The following is a 21,953-nucleotide window of genomic DNA, read 5'->3' on the forward strand; positions in this document are numbered from 1 at the left end:
AAACAATGCCATCAAATCTCAAGAAAACATCCAATTTTCAAGCATCCCTCCCTTCCCGGGCATTATTTCCTGCATTTTAAGAGCACAAATACACGGGTGACTGCGCGTTTCCAAAGCAACTTGGCCTCAGTCGACGCGATGGTACGCCGGGTACACAGAAGTGGCCACAACACAGGCTCTCAGCCAGACCATGTTACACGCTCGCAGAATGCCTTCTAGTCACACTCAAGACAGATTCGTGGGTGCAAAGCCTGTTTTCAGTCGCTCGGAAGACAGAATTGTCAAGTTCTCGAGCTCCTCGGCGTAATCTTTTACGCGGGTTGCCGGCACAAGCAACACACTCCCGTGTTATCACTCTCGGCAATCGCTCGTCGTGTTTTCGACATGAAAAGCGTCGCAAACTTGTCTCACTAAAATTCAGTGAACGCAAAAATTACTGCCACCACGGCCGGCATGCTTTTTTGCTAACAGCTTCACAACTCCACGCGCGGCGAGGATGCCTCAAAAGTATCCCAAAAAGTTACGGAGTAAATCACCGTAATTTTTGGGGTCAGAGAATGCGTCACGAATTTCTCCCAGTAAGATTCAGTACACGCGAAACTAACTGCGTAACACAGCCGAGCTGCTTTTCGCTAACTGCGCCACTACGCCGGGCGCGGCCACTGTGGTTTAAAAGGGCCCCAAAAAGTAGCGAAATTAGTTACAATAATGTCTGGAGTCAGAGAAAGAGCCACGAGTTGTCCCGGTAGGATTCAGTGCACGCGAAACTGCATCAAACGGCCGAGGTGCCTTTCGTCACAAAGCCAGGTGCGGCGAGAGTGCCCGAAAACTACAGAAATAAGTTATAATAATGCTTGGTCTCATATAAAGAGTCGCAAACATTTCCCAGTACAAGTAATTGTCTCAAATTAACTAGGCCTGGACGGCGGAGCTGTTTTTCGATGACTGCGTCACTATATAGGTTCAGATTTGTGCAGTAAGCCTAAATGTGCTCGAAGTGCGTCGCAGACTGTCAAACAAAATTCCTCACCTTGGTGTAGTCCAGTATTGCAGCGGTGCCGTGTGGAAATGCAGTTGGAACACAAGAGAACGCCGGGAGCCCCAAAAGCGGGCCACATCCGAAACAGACGGGTCGCCGAGCACGCGAGCTTCACATGCGCAGCCGGCCTCGCTCGTTCTTCTGGCATGTCTGGCGCATGACGTATGCACGCGCGTCTGGCGTGCCGCTAGCTCGTTGCTAGGCAAGGCAAGAAAAATAAGTCGCAAAGTATAAGTTCATTTACACGCAAAACTTTCTTAGTTTTAGTGGGAAGGAATAAAAAAAGTATGATACCTTGCCTGTAAGTTCATTTCACATTCATTCTTTCTGATGATCGCGTCAACTAACGGATGGAGTTGACACTAGGTGTGACGTGTTTCCTGTTGCCAGTTTTTGCCGAGTGTCCCCTCTTGTTGATTTTCTTTCTCTATGGTATTACATGTTTGCTCTGTCACATCGTCATTGTACATAACTATTCCGCACACTATGTTCAACGTGATTTTGTATAATATGTCAATGGAAGTGTAGATGTGCGTTTGCGTGGGTCCATGTGGTCAGATGTTAGTGAGTGTGGACTAGGACACTTCTTTGGAAACGTGCCATGTATACGATGCTTTGTACTTAATGGTCCTGGCGGAATTGTGCCGTCGTTATGACTTAGTGTTCCCCTCGTCTTTCGTTGAAACTTTTTCTAAAGAAGGAATCAGAGAGCGCGTTTAAGAGAGTGAGCCTCTTGCATCTGCGTTCATGTTTCGGTGTCGCGCAAATGCTGCGAAGATATTAGCAGAAATAACGCGTACGCTCCCAGGGTGATAGAGGAGACTTCGTAAGGGGGTGATGAAGGAGGCTGCGTAGGATAGCCTAAAATTAGGTTTTTGCTAGTCGACGCCGCATTATTTTACCCATTGGGCGGACTTGACCAATCGGGACTGGGTACTGGTATGCAAATGTGGCGCGCACGTATTCCTCTTTCCTATTGCAGCGAAGAACAGGGACGCTACAGCGGGCCATCCTCTAAATCGTTTGTTAGTGAGTCGATCGCTCCAGCGCTTTTGCTCTCGGAACGCCGCTGGTGCTGAGAGTCCGTGCCCTGCTCTTAACCTCTTAGCGGTCGGTCCCAAACGCTGGGGACTACTAAGCGCCTTCGCACCACGAATGTTGTCACCCAGGTAGAATTTTGTCGTCGTTGTGGCTCACATTGTTTGTGTCGTCCATTTGGTGGCAGAAAAATTTACGTGTGCAGTTCTGAGTGTACGGATGGATGCCAAACAACTTTGTAATAAATCCGGTAAAGTGTTACTACCCAGGCTCAGCTCTGCCAAGAAGGGCCTGCTGGACTGCTAACTCTTGTGTCTTGAGGTTGGAGCTGCGCAGAGCGGCGGCCCACTTCGACGCAAGAGCCTTCGGAGCTATTGCCATTTTAGCTGATATTACAGGACACCCCCACGACATGTGCGAGGGAGTCGTTCTAGTTGTCTGACATAACCTGTAATGAGCACTCGGGTATTACGCGGGGAAAATGTGCCGCCATTGCACCGGACTGGGGAAGGTTTGTGTCCGTAGTTGTTGCCAGACGACTGCCAGGTGGTGTTTTACTTTGGGATGAGGTGGGGGCAATACCTAACTGCCTAGCTAGTAGGGCTTGGTATCTCGAGTGGTATCTAGAACACTACAAGTTATACCCTGATGCTATGGCAGGCTTTCGACGCGGACGCTCTTCTCTAGACAACGTCATAGATCTTGTCTCGTCTGTTCAGCACGAAAAAAGCCTCATGAGACTGTCAGCGGCGATGTTCCTGAATGTTAAAGGCGCATATGACAACGTAACCCATAAAGCCATCCAGTACGTCTTGGGCGATGTCGGCCTAGGCGGCCTTGTTTTTCGCTGGATATCCAGCTTCTTGAAGGACAGGTCATTTTTTGTGCAAACAGGGGATGGTGCGTCATCACAATACAACACCTGCCGAAGCGTACCACAGGATCTTGAGCCCCACTCTATTTAAAGTGGTGCTCATCGACCTGGCTCATGCTATTCCGCAATCCGTCCATGAGTCGATCTACGCAGACGATATATGCATTTGGTCATCAGGAGCGACGCGTCCCAAGATGCGCGCCAGACTTCAAAAAGCGGCCACACTAACATCAGGTTATCTTCGAGCACGAGGTCTGGAGCTGTCCTGCGAGAAGTGCTCTTTAGTCGCTTTCACGCGTAAAGCAATGAAACCGCACGTTATCAGAATAAATGGACAGCCAATTGCCTACGAGAAGACGCACCGCTTTCTAGGAGTGATTATAGATCGAGGCCTTGCCTGGAGTCCTCATATCTCCTACCTAAAAATTGGAGGACGCTTAAGCTTCGCCTTCAAGAGTGGAACGCGACAGCGTTCCCGTCGACCCGCCAAGGGGTGTAAGACAGTGGGCTACGGCGCAGCGACTACGCGCCCCGCATCGGACGCGGTGAGCGTCGAGCAGCGCCGCGTTCGGCGTGGCAACGAAATGTGCGCCTGAGCAAGCGACGCACGCCTGAGCCTTAGAAACAGCTCGTTTCTAAGGCAACACCGCATTCACTAGAGACGCTTTTGTACCGCTTTGAAGCATCGAACTTGTGGCTGAGTGGTAGAGTCTCCGTCTCACACTCCGGACACCCAGGTTCGATTCCCACCCAGCCCATGTTGCAAGTTGTTTTTTATTCATGAAGTGCCTGCTGGGATTTATCGCTCACGGCCAACGCCGACGACGCCGACACCGACGCCGACGACACCGGCTTTTCTGCGACACGAGCTCCTTAACGCTGTCGCGTTAAAAGGAGATTAGTCATGATAACCCACGTGCTCATATTTCTTGCGGGAAAGTCATGGGGTACGTGCGTCTGTGAGTGCCATGCTCCAACTCTGTAACGCAGTGTTCCTCGGTCCAGGCCCTATATCGCCATTAAGACGCTCGCGCAACCGCTTGCTCCGATTGCTCGCTGCATGACGTGTCTGAAGACGCGTGACGACGCGAGTCAGCGCGAGTGCCTACGTCTCACCAGTGCAAACGCCCGCACCGCTCGAACACCCTTGGACGTGCACAAGCTGTCGCGCGCAGTCCGCAGACGCGTCTAGACGCGCAAGACGCGAGTTTAGGAGCACACCACACGCGAGCTTGCGAACGCGTGCAAGCTCGCGTCCGCGCGCCCACGCATGCGCAGACAGTGCTGCGCGGCTCGTACGCGTCGAAACGCGGCGCGATCTCGGTGAACAGCTGCTCTCTGTCATCGCGCGATTGGGGTGCCTCGCGTCGGCGCGCCTGGCTACGCAGCTACGGCGCGGTTACATTCAACCCTCGCGGAAGCAAATTTATATTATGCAAGAAAGTGCTTAATCTTTCCTTTTTTGTGCTGATCCAACAGCTCTAAAGATAAGACGGTTACGTTTATAGAAACCGAAGCATTTTGAAACACTGTAAATAACAGAGTACAAAGTGGTGTCTTCCGAGGCGTATATGTGAGAGTGTCCAGAGAGCACGTGCCATCGTGCGCATGGAAATGCATCTTTGTGGATGCAAACTACCATTCCTCGCGAGGTGTGGCACGCGCTAGGCGCGTAGACGTGAGCTGAATGAATGAATGAATGAATGAATGAATGTTTATTTTGACAGAAATAAAATACAAAAATCTCTGTCAAAGAGGCTGACAAAAAGGCCCGAATGCCTGACTAAGTGTCAGTCCCCTTCCCCGACCGCTTGTGGACGATTCCCTGACCGGACCGCTCGCGGACGCTTGCGCGCATGCGCGAGCGTACGTGTGGTCTGGCCTTTACGCATCTCCTCACGTACACTTGACGCGCGTACGAAGGCCGCGAAGTTTACTGCGCGCAACTTTCAAAGTCGCAAATGGACTTTTCCTGCGATATTCTCTTTATGGTGGAACACAAGGTCCAAGTGGTGCTGAGGTTAAGTGATTATGGCCCTGGGCTGCTGAACACGAGATTAAAAAAATATTTAACACTTATTCTGGGGTAGAACGTGCGAAAGCCACAACCCCATTACGAGGGGCGCCGTAGTGGGGGTGACTGTGGAATATTCTAGATCACATGGAGACCTTTAACGAGCACCTAAACGTGCACCCCATTAAACGCGACTGCCATGGCCGGAGTTGGACCTGCTCAGCAGCGCAGCGTCATAGCAACTGAGCTACAGAGGAGAGCGCAACTGTTGAACAGTATTACATACGCACTTCACTGAAGGTTTACTCACATACGTGGCAATTTTTCGGTGTCGCTGCTTGAACCGGCTTTGTACATTTATCCTCACGTCGATGCTACCAAACAAATCGATCTCTCCTCGCCACGCAGCTGGTTGCTCTGTGGGTGACCCTCGCAGTGGTTCCCGCGCACCAGTCCTTCGGTGGTGCGATCGACCACAGTCGACATGCACATCACCAGAACACGAGGGGAGGCACGCGGAAGCAGTCCGGCAGCGGCAAGGAGTTCCTCCGCGAGGGCGACCAGAGGCCCGGCGTACCGTCCAACCCATTCTGTAAGTGCGAACACCCTTTTATTTTTTTTTAAATTAGCATCGCGTATACGCGAGGCTAATTTTGTGAGAACAGCTGCAGCTGTTGAGACTTGGGATACGTTGCAGGCTTGAATAACTAGTTGTATTGTCTCAAAGAAGACGCGTTCTTTTGTCGAAGCGTCAACTCCAGACTGGAACGTCACTTGTTCCGAGCACTGTTAACCACCTTCCGTAGTTGTCTCTTGGTACATTGAAGAGGAATGCCAAGTTGTACCTTATCGGTTACTATGATATAGGTGCACATCTTCTCATTTTGGTAAATCGGTGGCACTTTCTTTTTCGAAATTGTGGTAAAACATGGAAGGCGTAGATGTACTTTGCCGTGAATACTGCTACGGGGCTGACTACCCTTGACTTCCGTAACATAATTCTACAACCCTATTTCAGTCAACCATGTTGCTATAGATCTATCCTCAGTATGTCAAAGAAGCAGCGCCAAAAGGAACATGGCAATTAACACACACAAAGCGAAGTTATCGGTAGCAGAAGAATAAAAAGTACAGAGAATATTACACTCCAAAAAGAGTTGCCACCTTTGGGGTGTATATTTGCCACACAATGATAATCGTCATCTGTCTTGCCCGCATTTCCTTTCTTTGACGCTGCGAGCCCGGTACTTCCCAGGTACGAACGGCACGCGCGTTATGAGCACAGAAGAGGATTCTAGACAGGAAAGTAACGAGGGCAGCGTTTTCACGAAAGGAAACGCAAGCCAGGCTGATGATGATAATTGTTGTGTGGCAAATATACACTCCAAAGATGCAACTGTTCTTTTAGAGCGTAGAGTTACCCTCAACTCAAATTCTAGTTGCACGGGAACCCACATTTGACTTTGTCAGGCGTAGAGCTGCCGCCCCCAGTAGCGTCAGGGCACTGACGTTACATAGCGGAAGTTGACGTGCTTCGCTTGCTGCGCCCGCTGATCTTATTGGTGACGTTGTTTATATTGTTACACTGGCTTTCACCTAGCTTTCGTGATAACTGCGCTATAATTAGGTTAGATTTAAAATCGCAGTCCCGAATTTTTTTCGCAGTACTCTTAATAACGTACGATCGTAAATCCACCCCTCCCAGGAACTTTTTTATGCGAAGCATATTACGAGAGCTCGACCCAGCTCCTCAGGCGCGGCGGTGTCGCCATGAAACCACGTGACACCATGACGTCACGACAGAGGAGAAGTGGCTTTGGCTCAACTCTTGCAAGACGGGCTGGGTGGGAATCGAACCAGGGTCTCCGGAGTGCGGGACGGAGACGCTACCACTGAGCCACGAGTACGATTCTTCAAAGCGGTACAAAAGCGCCTCTAGTGAATGCGGTGTTGCCTTAGAAACGAGCTGTTTCTAAGGCTCAGGCATGCGTCGCTTGCTCAGGCGCACATTTCGCTGCCGCGCCGAACGCTGCGTTGGTCGACGCTCGCCGCGTCCAATGCGGGGCGCGTAGTCGCTGCCCTGTAGCCCATTGTCTTACACCCCTTGGCGGGTCGACGGGAACGCTGTCGCGTTCCACTCTTGAAGGCGAAGCAGTAATGCATGAGTTGTTTCTTCGTCTAGCCGATCCAAATATAGCCAAGCAACAGCAGTTCACCAGGCTAAACAGTGGTTCAACAACTAAAATAAAGGCTAGCATGCTTCGCATCCTGGGCTTAACCTTACCTAAGCCACAGCCATTTTTTACAATCATCATAGTGTCTCATATTGCCGTCACGTCCGTTGCACGAAGTGTACAAGATCACCGCATCGTCAGCATGCTATCGGCTCCACCTAACAAGCTTTCTCGGGCCCGTTGGAGGGCCCTTTGTAGGATGCGCATAGGATGCTGTGCGTGTTTGCGTGTGTTTGCGTGTGTCTTGCTTGTTTGCGTGCGTTTGTGCATGCGTGCACGCAAGTTTGTGTGTGCTATTATTTACAACAACAACAAAAGAAAAATGGTCACCTGCTCTTGAGCGTAGATTCAAGTCATTTCGCTTTCTCTCCATCCCTCCAATTGTTTTTTTTTGCTTTCTTTTTTCTGACGGTGCAGCAGCGCCCATGCTGAACTCCAACTCGCCGCTGTTGGCCACTACCTACTACTACAATCCTCACCGGCAGGGGTCGGGTTCATCGTCCTCCTCTTCATCCGGGTCCCACCGCCACCACGACCTGCTGCTCAAGGAAGGCGGTGACCAGGAGACCTGCCGTGCGGCGGACGGCCGCGATGGAACCTGCTACGACGCCGTCCAGTGCCTGAACCGCGGCGGCACGCCCATGGGCCGCTGCGAGGACGGAGTCTGCTGCGTTTGTGTGTACAAACATCGCGAATCCCTTTCTTACAGGCGATAGAGCTATTGCTAGTGAAGAATCCAGCAGGGTTCCCTCCTGTAAAAGCGTGATGGGTCTGGTTTGTTATCCCTCCGGTATACAAGAAATATACTGTAGGAGAATCGACATTTGGGGCAAGCTGGTGCTGGTTGAACATCTTCAAGGCGCAGCGCAAGCCGAGGAAGACAAGAGGGACGGAAGACACAGGACAGCGTTGAACTCGCAACTAACTTTATTAGAAGGCATACACATACTTAAGTACTACCACCTACGCCCACGTGCACTGCCATCCATGGTGTCGTTATCAGTGCATAGGCAGTCAGCCAGTCAGCAAAGCCATGTAATCTAATGCTATAAGATGAAGCGGTTTAAGTATTCAGCTTCACTGTCATGCAAATTTAATGAAATCATGCTTACAGAACATGATCCTTTTTTTCCTGACATTTTATGCCTCATTTGATAAGCCCAGACTACGAATGAGATTGCTACTTGCTGCCTGCCATTACGATGCATGGATGAACCGCCATACTTGCATTCGGGTCAACTTTGGGCAAGTAGATAAATTACGAGAGAGCGTTACGTCAAACAGGCAGCCTTGGCAGGCGATCACTCTATGAAGCGTCTCTCTTGGCATCTTCCCTCGCACTATCGGCCCAGCACGTTACCTCTGAGACTAGGTGTATTGGACAGGGATCTTTGGTTCACAGTAGTTCTGAATAGATGCGCACTCGTTCGCCAACCTGCCGTAGCTGTGCCTGTAGAGTGGGGGCAGTAAAACCTACCGCACGCTCTGGCGTGACGTTCACATGTTGGGCAGATATGCTTTGCTTCAATCGTGTTGAGCAATGCTGTCTCCTAATTATTTTCTTCTTCCATGCACGCCCAAGCTTATTCTAGCAATTTTTGGAGGAAACTCTGAGGGATTTAAAAGGTGCGGCGCCAAGGCGCTGTTACGCAGCTCATTTAGGCAGCTGTGTTATGGAGGAACCGTTGGTTAAATTGGAAAGAAGGGCTCTATAGGAGCGCTTGTTTCGTAGGTCTTTATGGACAATAATTGTAGAGGCAGGATACGTAGTAGTTTATGTTGTACGCACTTGAAGGAAAGAGCGGAACGCATTTTAAGAAAGTCGCATTTTATTCATGGCCAAGCGCATGAGGTGAAAATATTCACCGAAGATGTATTGCGTTTTAAGTTACGTGCATAGATAAGCAGATAGGTAGATGGATAGAGCAACACAGCTACGTAAACCAGCTGCTTACGAGATTGAAGGCTCATAATACGCAACACTGCAATACTTGATTTTAGTGTAAAAGCGAGAAACTATTAGAGGCATTCCGACCAGAAGTCAAAGTAAAGGGTTTCTTACGGTTAGATAGATAGATAGATAGATAGATAGATAGATAGATAGATAGATAGATAGATAGATAGATAGATAGATAGATAGATAGATAGATAGATAGATAGATAGATAGATAGATAGATAGATAGATAGATAGATAGATAGATAGATAGATAGATAGATAGATAGATAGATAGATAGATAGATAGATAGATAGATAGATAGATAGATAGATAGATCTGGGAGTAATGCTTCTGGCGATGAACTTCGGAATCTCATCGGCCCGGTGGTACTCGTGCAGTCGAGGTGTCATGCGGCGAGGCGAGCTCGGAGCGGACGGCCTACGTTCGCAATCCGGGCTACCCTGGTACGCACAACCGCGAAGCCATGTGCAAGGTCCGAGTGTCGAAGCGGGACGCCGACGTGTGCCAGTTCCGCCTGGACTTCCTCACGCTGGACCTGGCGAGGCCCGTGGACGGGAACTGTTCGCAGGACATGCTCGTTGTCTCCGGCCAGAACGAGAACAACCAGGTGCCACGCATATGCGGTCTAAACACCGGACAACATGGTACGCCAGCCGCAGTTTCGCAGCCACCTCGCTATAACGATGTGTCGCGAGATTTTCCTTATAATGAGCGACGCATGAAACAAAGAAATTACAGCTAGATCTCACTTCAGCGAAACCTCAAGAGCTTCAAAGAAGCTGTTTGCTCAAGCTAGAGTTGATTCACCTGAAGCCTAAATTTTTGGCATTGTTACAGGCGCGAAAGGTGTTGTTATTGGTCGTGTAAGGAACACATTTGATCAAACCATATGCTTCGCAAAGATTTGTTTATGTTATAAACTGTTTCTTTTTGCGATTGAATGGCACTTCTGTGCACCAGCAACACTGGAAAACTCTGCCTAAGGTAGGAATTTAAAAGATGTCTATAAGTAAAACACTAAAGTAAAAGAAAGGAGTGAAGTGTTCTAGAATCAGTGAAAGTGTGACACACCACAGCTAGCGGAATTCGCGACTTCAACATCACACAACACTGCACGGTTCGGTATATTCCAGATGCTTCATTGTAACAAAATCTGCAATAGGATGGACAATATGTTGCGGGGCAAGTTGGTGTAAGCTCGTTCGACACTGTATAGGTGCAGCCAGCGGAAATAGAAGTACGCATACTAGAGGAACTGCACTGGTGCGAAGCGAAAGTCAACTTTAAATAAACGATCTCACGTTAATACATAAATTAAAGCAACGCCTCGTTAAAATCGGCTATTCTTCCTCGGTTTTTAAATCTCATAACATGTGGTAATTCAGCGGTACCCACACATACTAAGCAGGTAAATTTACGAAGAGAAAGTTAGCTTAACTGCTTCCTATATGCCATCTTTTGCCCCTGAAGCCTCAACACTGGTCAGCTGGATATGGAGAAAGAGAGTGAAGACGATGTTTCAACTTAACAAAATCGCTGGTATGACGAAATATCTTTACTGTACGCAACGTTACGAAGCAGTGTGCCGCGCACATGCGCTGTCAGCACACGACAGCGTGGTACGCAGTTCTAGTGAGTAATTCCCTGTCATTTACAGTGAATTTGATGAAATAACGACTTTTTCTTTTCGTAAACGTACATGTGTTAACCCCGACGCCACTGGATCTGCCGTGTATACTCGAATCTAGGCTGGCCTCGATCGTTTCTGTACAAACATCCAAAGTCGCGAGTTTAGAAGAGAAAGAAATCACTTGAGTGCTTCCAGGCCAATGCAACAGTGAATTACGCTACACACAAAAAGCAAACGACACATATCGTCGATGCACAACGTTGGCCATGCAACTGTCCCGGCTGACTGTACGCAGTACGGCGCAGAGACCGCGTGCTCCGTGTCATTGTGTCAGCGTTTCGCCAAAAGTGAAGTAAAAAAAAAAAACCTTATGCAGAACTTATCTACGATGACTATCCAAGCATGTCAATAGCATAAACGCACAATACATGCATTATGGCACGTGCACAGCGACCAGATAAATTGAGAAAAAAAAATGTTTTATTCATATTCGGGCGAGGCCTCTTCCTCGTAGGTGGATCTCTTAGTTAAAGATGTTCGCCTCAGCCCCGCGGGGAACCCTTGCTTACGTTTAATGAGATCACCACGCACTACTATCTCTCAAGACGGGTCTTCCCCCTCCCGCACCCCGCCTTATGTAGGGCGCGGGCGGTTACCCTTCGACTTTTACAAGCCCGTGCGTACCCTAACCTCGCGGTTTTTCATGCCATATACCCCGAAAGATACCCCAGTGCGGACTGCCCTGCCTGTGGACTAAGGGCAACATTGGACCATGTGTTGCGGGGGTGTGAAGCCATCGGCTCCTCCTTCAGCGAGGATAGGTGGGCTGCGCTCTTGGGCAGCCCCGAACTCAGCGACCAAACCCTGGCCGTCCAGAGTGCCCGCGATCGGGCCGTCAAGCTCGGCTTGGCGGTCCCTACGTGGGACTAGCCGGGTGGCGCGGGGTCTCCCCTGCGTCTTCTCTGGACCAAAATAAAGTTACTTCACTCACTCACTCACTCGAAGAGCGGCACATATCCAGTAGCACATGCCTGCGTGAACTGCCCACAATTGGACCGCATAATCTTCGGGTTCGGCCCACAGTTATGACGCAATAGTCAGATAGATGGGGGAAAAACAGGTATGACAGTGCCATGAATGCGATTCGCATAAAAAAATTGCTTGCCTGCACTGCTCGAATTGAGTACGGTCGACACGTCTTACTGTTACAGCGAGACGTAATACTATGCGGCTGTGCAAGTGCGCCAGTACTGTATTTTGGCACTAGCGTCAATGGTGCGCCATTATTTCTAGTTCCAGTAGGTGCTAATGAAATTCATGAAGCCAAGCTGACCTAGGTGCTTCGTAACTGAAGTTAAGGAAGAAAAGAGCAACAGACATTTGAATAAATATGGTATATGAGCTTTCAGAAGCTAACTGCACAGTGTGGCGGCCAAGTTGAAACAATGAGGAGGCCGTCCTTGTCACAAACATAACGAAACACCAGGAACAGTTTGTTGTACCACGTTGCCTTGTAGACTTGGCTAGTGGGAGTTACGATGATCTAAGCCTCCTAATTAAGCCAAGCTATTTCATTAAATTTATTACTAATCGCCCTCTATTCAGAACTTTAATAAATTTTATATTGCTGCTCTTAGGTGAAGCATCCATTGCTGCTGCACAGGTGGTTCCGCTAAGCTTCAAACCTAAGTTCCAAGAAACGGAATGTGGAAAGATTACAAGGCATGCCCTAACATATATATGTAAAAGGCAAACATACAAAATCATATGGCACATAAACAGAAAAACTAAAAAGCTATAACTAATGTACGCTGGCATGCTGCATGCCCCTGAGATTTTTTACGATACGTTTTACAGAAGTATAGACAACCCTACAAGCGCTTCTAAGTTATAGACGTGCATCGTAATAATTGAACTACAAGCACTTTAGACGCTTTAATGAATGGTGTTTGAGCGTGCCTCATCTTTATGGCTACTATATCTTTTTACAGCCTATGTTGATGTTGAAGAATCAGGAGGCATCAGTTTGAACCTCATGATGGTTGGCAGCTACTCGAGAAAATTCGACATCAAAGTCACTCAACTGGAATGCGAAGGCCCTCAGTCAGGTGAGTTGAGGAAGAGCCCTGTATGCTGTGGTGGGCTTTTTCTTTCTTTAGGTTTGATTGGCATAGTTAATACAGGTGCGTTTGTGGGAGAAACTTTGCTTGAGCTTATCTGTATCTCGAGAAAAAGTACAAAGACGACAGAAACGCCGCGCAACAAAATTTTGCCTGTTTAAGCACCATACACAAGCAGAAAATAGAAAACATTAAAGCACTAAAACACTTGCTCAAGGTTTCGTAAAGATTCTGGGAACATAAACTGCCCCTTATAACTTCGCTAAGCAACGTTGACCATGAAACGAAAGTCGCCGCAGGTGTATATTCTGGTATTGCATTGACTCCAAGATGAGTTGATTGATTCGCGAGGTTTAACCTTTCAAAGCAGCCGTGGGGCTATGAAACACGCCGCAGCGAAGGAGCACGAATTAAATTTGGACGCACCGGGTTGTTGAACGGATGCCTAAATTTAGGTCTACGACGGTTTTCTTTTTATTTTTTGCACTTTGCTCACATCGAACTGCGCACGCCGTGGCCGGAAATCGAGCCCTCAACGTTGTCTTCAGCAGGAGCATGCTATAGCTATTGTGCCATCGGAATCCTGGGAAAGTGTCCCAAGAGCAAAGTGGAACGTTGAGCGAGATGAAATTGATGCAATGTTTGAATATGTGCGTCGTGTAAAAGAAAAGCACACAGGGTGAGTGCTGTCTAACAACTGATGTTAGAAAGCACGCACAAGGGGCAGACAATTTCAGTCATTGATGGCAAAGAAAATGATATGAGTAGCTCAGGAGTCACGCGAATAGAAGCACAGCTTTCTTTTTATGATTTAATATTCCGCTCGTCCTTCCGCATAGAGAAGAAACAACAAGGAAATCTGGTTACATTAATGCCACAGCACCACTTGGTTGTCACAAAGCGAAGGACCGCGTATTAGCGATGTCAAAAAATGGCAGCACGAGGCAGTTCGCGCGCATTCGTCTAATATCTTTTGTTTTTGTCAAAATATCACCGATAACCTTGCTCGCAATATTGCTTCAAGAGTTTCTTTGTAACGTCGTGGTATTTTTTTTACTGGCATGTTATAATGTTACTCAATGGTGAATGTACCATCCATTAGGGGCCAAGGAGGAGCCGGTGTCATGTTTGTGCGCCAGCAGCTTCCATCCTGTCAACAACAACAACAAAAAAAACATGGGCGGATGTATATAGACGTATGATGATGACGTCTCTCTCGCAGCACCCTCTCACTGTCTGCAATACTTCTGGGGCACCCACGGCACGGTGAAGAGCTTCAACTACGACGAGGCCGGCGGAAGCGTTCACCACCAGGGCTACCCCAACGACCTGGACTACGTCGTGTGCCTGCGCAAGGAGCCCGGGTTCTGCTCCGTTACCTACGAGGTGGCCCCGGATGAAGAGCTCGGGGCATCGCCATTCGGGGTGGGCGCCATACCGTCGCAGAGGGAAAGGTACGGCTTCCTTGACATTCGGGCTGCGCCACTAGGCGGTAAAAGGAGATGCCACATCATCGTTCCTTTCCCAGAGAACATTCCATATGGTTGAGGACAGCATTCATTTGGGCTAGATGGTGCGTACTTGAATTAGGAAGGAACAGCGCCAACTAAGACGATCACGAGAGGGAGAACGACACAGGATTCACTTGCTTTGACAATAAAAAAATCAGCATATGGGATGTAGGAAGGAACAGCGCCAACTAACACGATCGCGAGAGGGACAACGACACAGGACAAGCGTTTGTCCTGTGTCATTCTCCCTCTCGTGATCGTGTTAATTGGCACTGTTTCTTCCTAATTCAACATCCCATATGCTGATTTTTTTATTGTCACACGAAGTGAAATGCTTTTTAGTGATCTTCGGTATGTTCCGGGTGAAGTGTTTCATGTCTATGTTCGTAGTGAAGCAGTTGGTGCCTTCTTCGTTCATTTCTTTAAAAATACTTCGCTCTTACTTGTAAGCGAGCCGCAAAGAGAGTACACATCACGTAGAAAGCACTGAAATTCACAAAGCTCATTATAGTAAGGCTGTTTTACGCTCAGAAATACACAGCCTCTGCGATATTGTTAAGGCTGAAAATCAGTGGATTCATGCAGAATACTGTGCAAATAATAGCGCCAGCTATGCATCAATGACATACCCACTCAAACATTTATTTAGTTGGAATTCTGTTTACATTGAAGCACATTAGAGGAAATACCCAAACCCCCGGAAAGACTTGCGATGCGTGATCGTAGAGCAGACAGATAGAGTGGGAACGAAATGTTGATTACGACTACGTGAATTTTAGTAAAAATATGCAAATTTAAAGTTTTATGTGCCAACAGCATGATTTAATTATGAGGCACTGCGTAGGCGGCGGGGGGGGGGGAGGTGGGACTCCAGAATAATTTGGACACTAGGGGGAGTGCACCCTATACATGCACCCTATACACGGTACGCGGGCATTTCTGCATTTCAGTGCCGTCAAAATGCGGCCGCTGCGGCCCGAATTCGATCCCGCGACCGACCTCGTGCTTAGAAGCGCAATGCCAAAGACTCTAAGCAACCAGGCTGAGCAATTTGTTTCACAAGGAAAAGGGCCGCGAAGAAAATGTGCTTAGTCATATTAACACAGCTGTAACACGGCGCAACCTATTAGATTATTTAACAATTGCTTGAATTCAGATCTGAAATGACTGGGCTGATGGCAGTCTTCAGGGGGGACGAGGCGGGTTCTAGCGGAGACGAAGTCGACTGCGTCGGCGTAGCAGCGATAGGAATGCGTTGAACGTCAACAGCGCCTGCAATAGTCGATTTACAGGTCAACTAGTTGGGAATCGGGTGTGGTATACAATGCGGTAACCATTGCAGGCCCACCAAAGAAACGAAAAGGTTGGGAGCTATCGCAACACGTCCAGACGTGGTGCGAGCGTCAGGGTAAATCAATATGTTGCCGTCTAGAATTTTGTCAGAACTAACAGAGACGGTTTCTTCTCGAGGTGGGCCAAGTAGCAGTTTCGATAAGTGCTTCGAAGCAGACACCTTCCATTAACCCTAATAAAAGGTTGGACGAGCGCTCTAGAGGTATAATAGGCAGTCAGATGGATGAAGTGTCCCCTCTGAACACGTTTCTGAGCTCTCGCATCAAATACGCATCGAACAAAAGAAACCATTCACATCATCATGCCCCTCCTGCCACATCGGACACGCGCCAGAGCCCTGCCGCCATGCTACAATATCTGTTCTTGTCTTATGTTGTGGGAAGCGCTCGATGAATGCACGTGCTCCCGTTCGCAGGTTTTTTTGGGATGAAAGCGCCACCTTTCGGGATATTTTTCAACTAATAAGTGCACTTCGACGTGGCTCCAGAGGAGGGCAGCACTTTTTCAACAGTACTTGAAGGAATGTTTTCGCGCAATTTGTGCTACCGACGGGCGTCAAGCGCTGACAGGATGTCTATGTTTACAGCATGCGGGTTTAATGGGTAAAAAAGTCACGTGCGTTTAGTTGATCAGAAGAGGATTTTGGAATCACGAATGAACATATTTCGGCTTTAGATAGTAAGTAAACTTTCTTGGATAAGAGAACTTTAGAAGAAGGCCACAGTGAAGAAACCTTCAGTCCCGCAGCACACATCCTAGCCCGCACTCAGAAGACTGCTTCGAGCGCTACTACACAGTGCTTAAGTACCATTGAGAGCCTCAGGAATAAACAAGCGTTTTGTGAAAGTTATAAAGGTGTGTTTGTTTACCGGAGCACTTTTGGTGTCTGGCGTTCAAAAGGACCAATATAGCTCTTTACTGGAAGGACTGTAAATTGGGTACATTCTCTTGAGCGCAACGTGTTAAAAACCACAGTTGGAAGAGTTATATAGGGCATCGAATTTGGAAGTCTTGATCTTTGAATTTGCGTGCGAATGTTTACTGGGCAGTCGCCTGGGGCTCACTTAGAGTTGCCTATTCTCGAGTGAGCGAAGTCGTGACGTGAGGACAGCGCAAGTTGGGGAGGGGGGGGGGGGCGAGAAAAGCAAGGGGAATGGAAGGTGACGATGGACCTTGTCAGTGGAAGGAGCCGCCAGTATTTACGTGTAACAAAGTTTAACACAATTTTTTTAGCCGTACTGTGTAGCGATTTACAACAAGAAAAGTGCAGTATAGTTCCTTACTAACAGTTTCCAAAGCGGATAGAGGTACTGTGGACGGTTAGGACCTACAACAGAACGAGCACCGCAACAAAAACGACACCTCCTTCATAATTAGAGAATGTGGCAGAACACAAGAAGGCAGGATGCGGAAACGAGCTGTCAGGCACTAAGGAAAGGAAATCTGGTATGTTTAGGGTTACTCAGAAAAAAAAGAAAAAGAAATACTCGGGACATTTCGGCCTCCTTACGGGGTCAAGTCGGGACTACCTCGCTAAATTAGTGATGGTTATTGGCAACCCTATGTCTTGGTAAACTACGCAATAGCTGCACTGAAAAAGATGTTCCACATCTGCCGCCTTATGCGTAAATGGTTCTGGCTAACTATACATGGGTTAACCTTGTACGCAAATAGTCAAGAATGTGGGCCGCTGGATGGCTGACGCAATAGCTCAATCTAGTTGGCAAGGCGCTGCACGCATAATGCCTAAGGTACCCGCCGTGGTTGCTCTGTGGCTATGGTGTTGGGCTGTTGAGCACGAGATCGCGGGATCGAATCCCGGCCACGGCGGCCGCATTTCGATGGGGGCGAAATGCCAAAACACACGTGTACTCAGATTTAGGTGCACGTTAAAGAACCCCAGGTGGTCGAAATTTCCGGAGCCCTCCACTACGGCGTGCCTCATAATCAGCAAGGGGTTTTAGAACACAAAACCGCATAATTTAAGAATGCCTAAGGTGTGGGTTCGACTCTCAAGTGCGGCAAGGAATCTTTTTTTTTCATTTCCCTTTACCGTATTACTTCTACATTTCCATCAACCATATCAATCAATTCTACAACGCGCTTTCACAGCATTATTTATCAGTTACCTTGTATAATATGTCATTATTTTTATATTTCAATTAAGCATAACAACTCACATTATTTGTCTGTTACTTCGTATGATTGTGACTAAAACAGATATTGAGCCCCTTGGATCGCTCCCCTTGTTACTCACCCTGCTTAGATTACTTTCTTCAAGTTTTCTTTTCACTGTTTTGCCGCTGCAGTGTGCAGTTCACCTCCTCGCCAATCATGGCAGAGTGCCCGGATGATTACATCATAATCGGGGGCGTGCGCATGTGCTCCACGGGCCACGAGACCGAGATCGAGCAGCGACACACCAGGGACCTCAACGCCACGGGCCTAACGCTCATAACAGGTAAACGCAAAAAATAAATAAAGAAATACAGGTCCACGTGAACACAAGTCTGTCGCCTCTCGGGTCGTCTTTAAAAAGGAGTCTTTGTACTCGTCCACTTCAGCGAAACCTTCTTGAAATGCAGAAAAAATACGAAGTTCGCAGGTACATGAAGCCTTCAAGCGAAGAACAGCTGCCGAGCAAGGACTGTTACTGGAGCCAACATCTAAAGGGGATTTGGTCTTCCTCGTGGTTACGACTGCTTTGCTTAGCGACTTCTGTGTACACGCAGCTCACTCTCTTCCACCCTGTGTAACGAATGAGGAGAGAGAGAGAGAGAGAGAGAGAGAGAGAGCGTATACTTTATTTTTAAATGAATAAGATTTGAGTCTGGCGGACATTGTAAATCTGACCCGAAGGCTAAGCATTGAAACCTATCGCAAGGTGTGCGGTAGTCACATGGGGGAAAACGCTGGCGGAAAGAAAAGGGTGTCAACGCCATTGCGGGAGTCGCACTTGGATTGCGTGCGAGATGAGACCGAAGGTAGACCGTCGGCGTTGGCCAGCGTGAGCAGAAAGGATGACAAAAATTTGTCTTGACGTTAACCATGCTGTGGTATGCCCGCAGCTGCTGAGCTGGAACGCTAGTGTGTGTGAGCACTAAGCTGATATGCCATATATGCCGGAAGCCCATTACGCGGAGTTTGGCGGTACTGTGTCCATTTGGGTTTGTCGCATTTGAAGCCGAAGTGCAGTTCGCGTCTGTGGAGGCCTTCGAAACCCTGTAATCTGACCGTCACCCGGCTTTCAATGCACCAATTATTCCTGACGTATTTGCCCATTGATTGATGCTTGGTCGAGGCTTCGCGCAGTATTTGCACGTCGTTTTCGGGCGGAGGGGGGCGTCAATTTTTTAACATACCCAAACCTTATCTAAATAGTACAGAAGCCCGTGCGACAAACCCCAGCATTACTTGAGGCTAAATTCACATTGGGCGCACATCAAACAAACAAACAAGCAAACAAACAAACAAACAAGCAAACAAACAAACAAACAAACAAACAAATGAAGAAACCATCCACGTGCGAGCTGCTCACGTGTCGTCGATGACAGGACAGGTCAACGACAGCTTCAATGGTGACGGTGCAAACGTGCTTTGAGCGTCCACATAATTGATATCGCAATAATAACCTGGTGAATACAGTTGGAGCCTAATAGGAAGCGTCCCCAATGGGCTTTGCTCTCCCCAAAATCCAAATCCTTTGCCACACCTTTTGCGTGCCTTTGTATTCTTTGTGCTGTTTTATACGTCTGGCCGATTGTGCCCCCTAACAGTAGCTATTTTATAGGTATTCTATTGTGTACGTAAATCTCAACAGATCTTTGGCCAAATAAAGCTTCAACAATCTAAAATGAGATAGACTTTTATCAGTATGGCAAAGGAGAATAATCCAGAATTGGAGAATGTGAAGACGTTAGTGATGTAGTAAACCTTGAGCTACATGGGTGAAGTTTATCGCACCGGAGCCCCAAGCACTTCCAAATGATCTCACTTATTGCGTCTCCTATTCTTCTGGATTCACAGATGGTACGCCCGGTCCGTTCCTGATGCGCTTCGTCTCAAACCATGTGAACAACGCCCGCGGATTCAAGCTCCACTACCGCCAGAACCCCTGCAAGTGACACCCACGCCCTGGTCTCTGCAAGGTTTACTGTATCTTCGGCCATCTCTTTCCTTCTGATGCCCTACCTATGTCGCTAGTCTTCGTACAGTAGTCCGCTGTAACCTTGTACTTATTACATGTGAACGTGTTATCGTGGGAATAAAAACGTCGTGCTCAAGTTGCCGAATCTTTTTCTTCGCATGTTTGGCAAGAAAATCAACATCACGACTTTCGTTCAGTCGTTTCACAGCTTCTTTGGGACAATTTTAACGTTATACGTATTCGCAGCTCTGCGTATGCTCCATGCATGGCCACTGTCGAAAGATGTGCGTGAGAGTAGTAGCCCAACTGAAAGTAGCACTCGTTGAGGAGTAACAAGTTTAGGCAGCGCGCTGCATGTGCGGCCCGTGTCAGCAGCCCCGAGCGGCTGGATGTCCGACAGCAAAATCTGCTGACGAAATGTCGTTGGGGCTGCTCCAATGTGCTTAGAGATGGCAACAAACTTTCCACTTCTGTCCAGGGTTTTCGAAAACAAGATTTTAAACGCAATAACGAGCAAGAAGTTCACCGCCGCAATGTATCGGAGAGTTTATGCGACTCGATGAGACAGGAGAAGTTCCACTGTTGCAGTAGTGTCTTTAAATTACACCGAAAACATTTTCTTCGTGTCTAGTGCTCACATAAAAACTTCGTGCACAACTAAGCACTTTTGTTTAGAAACTGTAATAAAGGTTAACCTAATATTATTAACCTAAATATTCCAAAAAAGTTAGAAAGCCTTGGGTTACTCATGAGCTTGCAAAAATGATCAAAACAAAAAATAATCTCTATCATTCCTTCTTGCGCACGCGGTGTGAATTAGCATTACAAACATTCAAAAAATTTAGAAACAGGCTAAATGCTGCACTAAGAAAAGCAAAGGCGGCGTACTATGAGGACCTATTTGCAAATGTTTCTAGACAACGCCCAGAGATTGCGTGGCAAACGATTAATCTTGTTCTAGGCCGCCGCAAGGACGATACGCACTTGACATCGATGAAGGTGGGCTCACGTGAGATAACAGGCACAGCGCTTTCCGATTACTTTAACCACCACTTCGTAACTGCACAAAGCGATATGGCTGAAGGAAATGATAGCATAGGGGTGGTTTGTCATAGCGATGCTGTTCGCGAAAGCGCATTCTTTGCACCTACTGATGAATATGAAGTATACAGTGTGTACATGGGGCTGAAAAACAGTAAAGCTTTAGATGTAAATAATTTGCAGATTAAACCTATAAAACATGTTTTGCAATTTATTGTACCTCCGCTTGTGCACATTTACAACCTAATTTTAGAGACTGCAATTTTTCCAGATGCAATGAAACACGCGAAAGTCTCGGTTATTTATAAAGGTGGTGATCGAAACACTGCGTCTAACTATCGACCGATATCGGTGCTCCCAATTTTTTCAAAAGGAATGGAAAAGCTTATTTTTGCTAGAATGACGGAATTTTTCAATAAACAGAGTGTGCTTACTGATTCACAATATGGATTTCGGAAAAACAGATCCACAGAAATGGCTCTTCTTGCGCTGAAAGAATACGTTTTGCAGAGCTTCGAAAGCAACTACTACGCAGCCGGCATTTTTGTAGACTTCAGTAAAGCTTTTGACAGCCTCAATCACGAGATTCTTATTCGGAAGCTTTGTTTGTATGGAATTCGTGGGAAACCGCTAGAATTACTCAAATCATATCTGAAACATCGACGTCAGTACGTTTCCATTAATAAACATAACTCGTCCCTCTTAAGTATTGTATGTGGTGTGCCTCAAGGAAGTATTCTTGGGCCACTTTTGTTTAACGTTTTTATAAATGATATCGTAACCATAAACAGTGAGGTTCAATTCATTATGTACGCGGATGATTGCACACTGTGTGTCTCAGGTCCTGATGCGAATGAACTTGTGCAAAAATGTAATAAAATTATGGCAAATTTGTCCGATTGGACACAGACAAATAAGCTTAAAGTAAATTCAAAGAAAACAAAAGTTCTAATATTTCGCGCGAAAAATAAACCACTTAACATTAATCATGCT

General features: G+C 47.5%; 1 protein-coding gene across 2 annotated transcripts in view; it reads left to right on the plus strand.

Moving 5' to 3' along the window:
• LOC135920993 (uncharacterized) overlaps positions 1 to 19,953 on the plus strand; it is a 41,356-nt gene extending 21,403 nt beyond the window's left edge. For both annotated transcript variants that reach the window (XM_065455281.1, XM_070521200.1), the window contains exons 2-8: positions 5,374 to 5,557; positions 7,617 to 7,874; positions 9,536 to 9,802; positions 12,780 to 12,896; positions 14,131 to 14,362; positions 18,082 to 18,233; positions 19,799 to 19,953. In XM_065455281.1, the coding sequence (XP_065311353.1) occupies positions 5,374 to 5,557; positions 7,617 to 7,874; positions 9,536 to 9,802; positions 12,780 to 12,896; positions 14,131 to 14,362; positions 18,082 to 18,233; positions 19,799 to 19,896 (1,308 nt within the window). In that variant the 3' untranslated portion in view covers positions 19,897 to 19,953. The remainder of the gene's footprint in view (positions 1 to 5,373; positions 5,558 to 7,616; positions 7,875 to 9,535; positions 9,803 to 12,779; positions 12,897 to 14,130; positions 14,363 to 18,081; positions 18,234 to 19,798) is intronic.
• The last annotated feature ends 2,000 nt before the right edge of the window (positions 19,954 to 21,953 follow it).

This window comes from Dermacentor albipictus, chromosome 7 (genome assembly GCF_038994185.2).
Source record: "Dermacentor albipictus isolate Rhodes 1998 colony chromosome 7, USDA_Dalb.pri_finalv2, whole genome shotgun sequence".
Classification (NCBI taxonomy): domain Eukaryota; kingdom Metazoa; phylum Arthropoda; class Arachnida; order Ixodida; family Ixodidae; genus Dermacentor; species Dermacentor albipictus.